Source organism: Scylla paramamosain, chromosome 30 (genome assembly GCF_035594125.1).
Source record: "Scylla paramamosain isolate STU-SP2022 chromosome 30, ASM3559412v1, whole genome shotgun sequence".
NCBI lineage: Eukaryota > Metazoa > Arthropoda > Malacostraca > Decapoda > Portunidae > Scylla > Scylla paramamosain.
Genome location: NC_087180.1, coordinates 8,566,615 through 8,574,730, shown reverse-complemented (window position 1 = coordinate 8,574,730; position 8,116 = coordinate 8,566,615). Strand labels below are relative to the sequence as shown.

The following is an 8,116-nucleotide window of genomic DNA, read 5'->3' as shown; positions in this document are numbered from 1 at the left end:
ACATATATTTGCTACCACAATTATATTCCCTCTTCAGTTCTCGCCTCATTCACACGCTCGGCAAAAGGGGCGACGTGGGTCGGGTAACAAGTGAGTTTGCCCTAGTGAAGAGAGTATGCATCCAAGGACTACATCACTCCCTCTTTAATTCTCGCTCTGCTTCGCCATTACTAAGCACTCCCGTCACTCTTCCTCCTTCTCCCTCAATAGCGTTCTGAGGTGGAGGGGAATGTGGGAAGATTTTGTAGAGCTTGCAACACGTCTTTGTCTTCCCTCGTCTGATACCTTCCGGAGTAAAGAAGGGTGACAGACGCGATACTGAGGATAATTTGAACATGAACAGGACAGTGAAGGTGCGAGAATTTCGTGAGGGAATGAGACGATGACTTGAAGTGGCCTGGACTCTTGAAATATGAGGATGTTGTGAAGATTTGAGGCGGTGAGTAGAGAAGCGGAATTTTGTGTAACTTTCCTGACTACCTTTTTACAATTACCACGGTTCGAATAAAGAAAATAAACTAACAAGGATTACAGTGGAAATATTACTGTAAGCACATGTACGTATAAGGTACGCGGTGGTACTACTACTACTACTAAGCGGTGGTAAACTAAAGGTTGGTAAAGATGCTTAAGGTGAAGTTATGAAGGCAAATTACTAACAGATAAAAGACACCACATACATACTGCAAAAAGACAAGATCAACAACTCCATAATTGCTTAGATGATTGAACGATAACAGTATCAAACAAGGAGCTGAAAGCAAACACTTGCATGCCCACAAAGACACACACACACACACACACACACACACACACACACACACACACACACGGACGGACGGACGGACGGACAGACGGACAAGTAAAAAAGAAGGAAGACAAGCAATACAAAAAAAAAAAGAGGGAGATACGAAAAAAAATAAATAAATAGATTGTAAAAAAAAAAATCCTTCCAGATAAACTAGACAAGCTGAAACAAAACACCGAGCAACAAATATTCGTCAAGCAACAAAAAAAAAAAAAAAAAAATCACGTTCTCACACCCTGCCCTTCTCTCTTACCCTTTCCTCTTCCTCCTTCTCCTCCCCGTCTCTCGGTCCCGCACAGGTCATCAAGGAGAACCGGTGGCGACTCAATCCACACCACCCCAATACCACCGTAATGCCAACAAGGGGCGGAGCAGGCCAGCAGGGGCGGGGAGAGGCGGGGCAGCGCAAAGCAGGAAGGAGCGAGCTGCATTCTGTGACCATTTGAGTGTGAAAGTAAAAGTGATTGTCTAAAACTTTGCTTTTTCCCTTAGTCTCGTACTTTTTAAATATGTAATTTTAGAGTAATTGTTGTTGAATGGGTTATTATTGTTATTGCTTTTATTGATGATGATGATAATGATGACGATGACGATGATGATGAAGATGTTGTTGTTGTACTGTTGTTGTTGTTGTTGTTGTTGTTGTTGTTGTTGTTGTTGTTGTTGTTTTTATTATCATTATCATTATTATGGTCATCATCATCGTCATCTTTATCATTATTACCAACATCATGATCAGCAGCAAAATAATTTTTATAAAAAAAATAAATAAATAGCAATAATAATATTGTAATAATAGTAGTAGTAGTAGTAGTAGTAGTAGTAGTAGTAGTAGTAGTAGTAGTAGTAGTAGTAGTAGTAGTAGTAGTAGTAGTAGTAATAATAATAATAATAATAACAATAATAATAATAATAATAATAATAACAATAATGATAATGATAATGATAATAATAATAATAATGATAATAATAATAATAATAATAATAATAATAATGATAATGATAATGATAATAATAATGATAATAATAATAATAATAATAATAATAATAATAATAATAATAATAATAATAATAATAATAATAATAATAATAAAAAAAAATAAAAATAATAATAATAATAATAATAATGATAATAATAATAAAAGTAATAATATTGTACTGATAAAAAATAACGTAATTATTATTATTATTATTATTATTATTATTATTATTATTATCATTATTATTATTATTATTATTAATATCGCTCTTATTACTAAGACCTTCGTCAATATGATTGCTGCTACTACTACTGCTATTAAAACTATTGATATTGCTTATTACTATTATCATCATCACCATCATTACTCCTATTACTACTACTACCACTACTACTACTGCTACTACTACTACTACTACTACAACTACTACTACTACTACTACCATCACCATTACTACTACTACTACTACTACTACTACTACTACTACTACTATTACTACTACTACTACTATTACTACTGCTATTACTACTTCTACTACTTCTACCATCACCATTACTACTACTACTACTACTACTACTACTACTACCACTACTTTTGCTACTACTACTGATGCTGCTGCTGCTGCTGTTCCTGTTACTGCTATAACTAATTTTATCAAACAACATTCATGAAAAAATAATAATGCTGATAATAGCATTGGTAATCAGACTACCAGTAGTAGTAGTAGTAGTAGTAGTAGTAGGAGTAATGATGGTGATGACAATAACAGTAATAAGCAGTATCAGTAAGCAGTAGTAGTAGTAGCAGCAGCAGCAGCAGCAGCGACAGTCATTAGAAGTACCGTAGTAGTCGTAGTAAAGGAAGAGGTTGTGGTGGTGGTAATAGCACTAGCTATTATTTTGCTAATAATAGCACTACAACTGCTGCCACTACTACTTCTACTGCTGCCAATACTACTACTGCTACTACTATTACTACTACTACTACTACTACTACTACTACTACTACTACTATTACTACTACTACTACTACTACTACTACTACTACTACTGCTACTACTACTACTACTACTACTACTACTACTACTACTACTACTATTACTACTACTACTACTACTCAGTAAGTCTTTACTAAAATAGTCACAGAGCGAACACGGGACACTATTTTTGAGGACCTTGGATACTACTACTACTACTACTACTACTACTGCTACTACTACTATTACTATTGCTACTACTACTACTACTACTACTACTACTACTACTACTACTACTACTACTACTACTACTACTGCTGCTGCTGCTGCTGCTACTGCTGCTGGTGGTGCTGTTACTGCTGTTGCTGTTGATACTGATGCTCCTGTTATTACTGTTATTACATACTATCATCATCAATGGAAGGAAAATTAAATAAATATATACATAGATATACACATGTACACACACTTTTATTTATCTATTTTCTTATTCATAGAGCATATTTGTCTTACTTCCTTGCTGGCTGTCAAGTTAAGCAATAATCTATCACGATGAATGCCCCTCTTACTATTTTATGTTTTTCTTTCTTTATCATCATAGATTTCCAAGCCTTATATTCTTCCGTGTTCCATCTTAACCTTTTCTTTTATATCCTTAGCATTTTTTTCCTAATATCTCTTCCTTACTCCTTCATTCTACCATTTATATGTGTCTCCCAAACTCGCTTTTTCTTTTATATGAAACACATGGTGAGAAGTACATTGAAGTTACTCTCTTCCTCTCCTCCGCCATTGACTCCTACTAGAGGGAGTGGCAGCTGACGGGTCCAAGACGTGGATACACCAAGGTCATGTGTGGGCTGCCAGGTGTGTGTCAACAGGTGTGTGTGTGTGTGTGTGTGTGTGTGTGTGTGTGTGTGTGTGTGTGTGTGTGTGTGTGTGTGTGTGTGTGTGTGTGTGTGTGTGTGTGTGTAGTTGTGTGTAACTTTACTTGCATTTAAGTAAGATTTCAAGAAAAAAAATTAAGGGAGGTCACAGCAGAGGGCAGTGCAAGAAAATGTGTATCATTGGTAAAGGATCCTGCTGAAGGGTGCACGATATCCTCACAGCGCCCCAAGGATACACTACGGAACATATCCTCCTCATTATTTTTTTTTTTGTATCAGCCAGGTGGGAAAAGAATATCATAAAGCAAAGTTCAGTTCCAAAAAACAATTGGATCACGCTTTGAGAAACGGAAAGAGAGAGAGAGAGAGAGAGAGAGAGAGAGAGAGAGAGAGAGAGAGAGAGAGAGAGAGAGAGAGAGAGAGAGAGAGAGAGAGAGAGAGAGAGAGAGAGAGAGAGAGAGAGAGAGAGAGAGAGAGAGAGAGAGAGAGAGAGAGAGAGAGAATGTAATGCTAATGTCGTTCCACATGATTGAGATTCATTAATTTCTTAACATTTTATTCAGTCAATCTATGAACTGATCGCCGTGAGCATGGAGGGGAGGACGTGACGCTGATGTCAATACGACTAATGACAACATATTTCCAAGAACATTCCATAGTATATCACACACGTATAACACACACTCCAATGTCATTGTGAAGGAAAAATACTTAAATTCCAGCAAACCGTTTGACATAAAGTGTAGAATCCAGAATGAGGTGACAGTGGTGTTAACAGTGACAGTACCAAGAACATTTCAAGAATATTACGTCGTATGTTCACATTGCCATGGGAAACATGTGAATAAATTAAATTCTTTGACATACGAAAAATGTAGAAAAGTACAAATACAAATAGGAGATTTTACCAGAGACCCCAACAAGAATACATGACTGTTTTGGGAAGTAAAGGCAAAAACATTAGCAAGTTATCCCTTAGTAATCTAATATAAAGATACAAAAGATAGCGTAAACTTCCTTGAAATTTGGTACCACAGCGTAAAGCCTAACAGGTCGACAGGCGGATATACTTTACATTCAGGTCCTGTGAACGGTCCGTTGGATATGTTACGGTTACAGCATCTGAAGCTTGCAGCAATGTGTTTCTTTCCCAGGGCAGCAGTGGCAGGGACGGGGACAGGACTTGACGGGGAAACAGTTGCAGTGGCATGTGAATCACTGTGTCACCAATGACACTGATACTTGTAGAACAACTACTACTGCTGTTGTTCCTGCTGGTGTTCTTGTTGCTGCTGTTATTATCATTATTATTTTTATCAATATCAATATCATTATCACTAATAGCGCTACTACTACTAGTACCACTACAGCGCCACTATTAGTACTAGTACTACTACAACTAGTACTACTACTACTACTACTACTACTACTACTACTACTACTACTACTACTACTAGTTGCTGCTGCTACTACTACTACTACTACTACTACTACTACTGCTACTACTACTACTGCTACTACTACTACTACTACTACTACTACTACTACTACTACTACTACTACTACTACTACTTACTACTACTACTACTACTACAATTACCACAACTACCACAACAAGCACCAATACCGCTATACTTGCTCATATAACACCTGCTCTATAAACAACTCAGGTAAGTATGGGGACGAACACAACCCATCAAATACTCTCATGTTCTCGCCCAAGGTAAGGCTCTATATTACTCATTCTCTCCCTTGCTGTGTGCCTGTCCCTCCTCCTGCACTATTGCTACTGCTAATACTTCCTTTATGTCGTTCTACGTCTCTCAAGTAAATAATAATAACATGTGTACTTTCTAGTATAGGTTAATGCCTAAATAATGTCTATCCCCGTTACATCTTCCTACATCACAGACACTAATGCCAAAGAGTCCTCTGCCTACACTTCTTTTTTTGCCCTACGCTCATCAGCACATCCTCTTTTATTAGAAAAAAGAAAAAGATCAAGTGCTCTTTAAACTACTGTGTCAGAGGAGGCAAACGTGTAATATCTTGGCGTTATTAACTGCACCCTTACCTTTTTGTATCCCGGAAAAAAAAAAAACTAAAATTACTTACAATAATGCAATTTAGGTCATATTTACTTTTCCATTTCTAAATTTTTTGTAATTCACGTGACATTAACTTCACTAATATCAAACCACGTATTTAGATTCATTAGCTTTATCGTCATTCTCTGTAGGGAGGCAATGAGCTTAAGGCAATATCAATTACTTTATTAATATGTGTTTATCTAATGAGCATAATTTCATACGCACTTCTAATTTCCTGAGTAAGAGAGTGTATTAAGAGAGGAGTGAAGGTGTGTGGGAAGGTGGCTGGCCGGGGTTAGGAGAAGGGAGGAGGAGAAGGGGAAGGGGAAGAGGACGTAGAAGTGGAGAGGGAGGTAACAGGATCGGGGTACAAAAAAGGTAAGGACAGCAGCGGGAAGTAGAGAACTGGAACAAGACGAAGAATGTAACAAAAATAGAGTAATGGGAACTAGAGGAGGGGGAATGAGTAAAGGGGGAAGGATTGAGCGTGAAAGGGTAGGCGAGGTCCGGTGCGGGGCGGTGAGGAGGGGATGAAGGAGAGTGGGGATGGGATCGCTGATGGGGGAGGGAGGGACACCGGATGACCTTGACGAGTGTGCTGGGCCAGGTGTGTTTTTTGCGAGGCCGCTCACCTGCCCACACCACACCCACTGGCCTCCTTCCCCGTCCATTCGTCTGTTCACCTGTCTCTCATTTCTTTTACTCGATTTCTGTTCTCTTTTCTTCATCACTCTATCTCTCTTCTTTCTCTTTATGTTCCTTTTCTTTTAACTTTTTGGTGTTCATATTCTACTGTCCTCCCTAAATATAATTATAGTACTAATGTATCTGATTTTTTTCTTGCTTTCCCGACATGGTAATGAAGAAAACACAGGATAGTACGCTTTTTTCATTCTACTTCATATCCCTCATTAAAAAGAAAACAGCATGCTAATTAGTGGCGACGCCGGCATTGATCTTGACTGACAGACGAAGAGATAAAATTAATAAAAAAACATCATCTATCCGCTCATCCTGATCCTCCTTGCCCTGGATGGTTTCAGGATGTTTCTAAACTATAAGGGGATCTACCTAGAAACTTGTGAAGGTGTGACTGGTTATGGGGTATCCGCTAAGCAACACCGGATGATGATTGGGAGTTAGTACTGGGCGTGGCATGTTCGAGTATTTGATGACACCTTTTGTCAAGCTTAAAGGTGCCGTCCTTTATACTATGTTGTGGTGTTCGTTAAATGTGAGTTGCCGGTGAATTGTACGGCGCCTTGTCGGCCGGCATTATGCTGTCCTCTTCCTGTCTCTCGTTTTGTCAAGTGAAATGAATGTGTACTGACAACGCTTCCATTTTCACCAGGTCTCTATGTCAGGAGGGTATGGTAAGAACTATCAAACTTATTCACTTAACACGTTACGCGAATCACAAATAAAGTGAGGTGAGAGTGGTATCGCCGTGCGCCGCTTGGTGTATTGTTTTCCGTTTGCAGACAGCGAGTGCGTGCGTGCTTGGAGAGAGCTTTGGCTGGTATGGCGGACAGCTCGAGCCTGGAGACCTAGAAAATGGAATGGGTGGGAGGAGTCTGAAGGAGTCTGACGAAGATAGGGAGGAGTCCCCCACACACACGCAACACCCATCTGTCCACTCCCCTAACGCTTGTATAATACCTACTGACCCCGATAACGTCCTCGCCACACACTTGTATCATTATATATGACACCAACATTTTTCCTGCAGAGTTCATCCCATTGTATCGTTAAATATAAGGTGATGTACAACTTGACAAAAAGAGTCTCCATGAGCAGCTGGAACGACGAGAAAATGAAAAGGGCGCGCAAGGGGCTGAGAGGCCTTGAATGAGGAAGGCGACCTTGTACTATAGAGGCTGTCATCATAAGAGTTGCCTCGCCCAATAGGAAGAACGAAAACACACAGAAAGGCCAATCATAATGCAGAGGTGCACGTGATTCTGTCAGCTGGCTGGTATATATAAAGAGGCTCCGACACTCACTTCGGCACAACGATCCAGGTCGCAGAAGCCTCAGCAGGAGTTCTGGACCGCTTGACAGAGAAACCATGAAGTTTCTGGTAAGTTTGCGTGATTTTGTCCATGAAGAAAGACTACTTTACCATTCGAGAGTGACTTCCTGATATAAGTAAATGTTCTGGGAGGTTACAGTCTTTCCATCTGTAATATGAAAAAATTACAGCACTACTTTCGGTGTGTGTTTACTAAAACAGTAATATAATCATTCATATATTTGTTGAGTGATTTTTAATACTATTACTTAAAATGAAAGAATACACATAACTATACACATAATGAGCAACTTTATGTAGTTGTCATTCTTGCATTACTAAATGTTCTCTTTCTCTTTGCAGG

General features: G+C 38.8%; 1 protein-coding gene across 1 annotated transcript in view; it reads left to right on the top strand.

Moving 5' to 3' along the window:
- Positions 1-7,648: 7,648 nt before the first annotated feature.
- LOC135116030 (uncharacterized) overlaps positions 7,649-8,116 on the top strand; it is a 1,606-nt gene continuing 1,138 nt past the window's right edge. The window contains exons 1-2 of the mRNA XM_064033249.1: positions 7,649-7,821; position 8,116. The exon at position 8,116 is cut by the window's right edge and continues 1,138 nt beyond it. Coding sequence (XP_063889319.1) covers positions 7,810-7,821; position 8,116 — 13 coding nt within the window. The 5' untranslated portion in view covers positions 7,649-7,809. The remainder of the gene's footprint in view (positions 7,822-8,115) is intronic.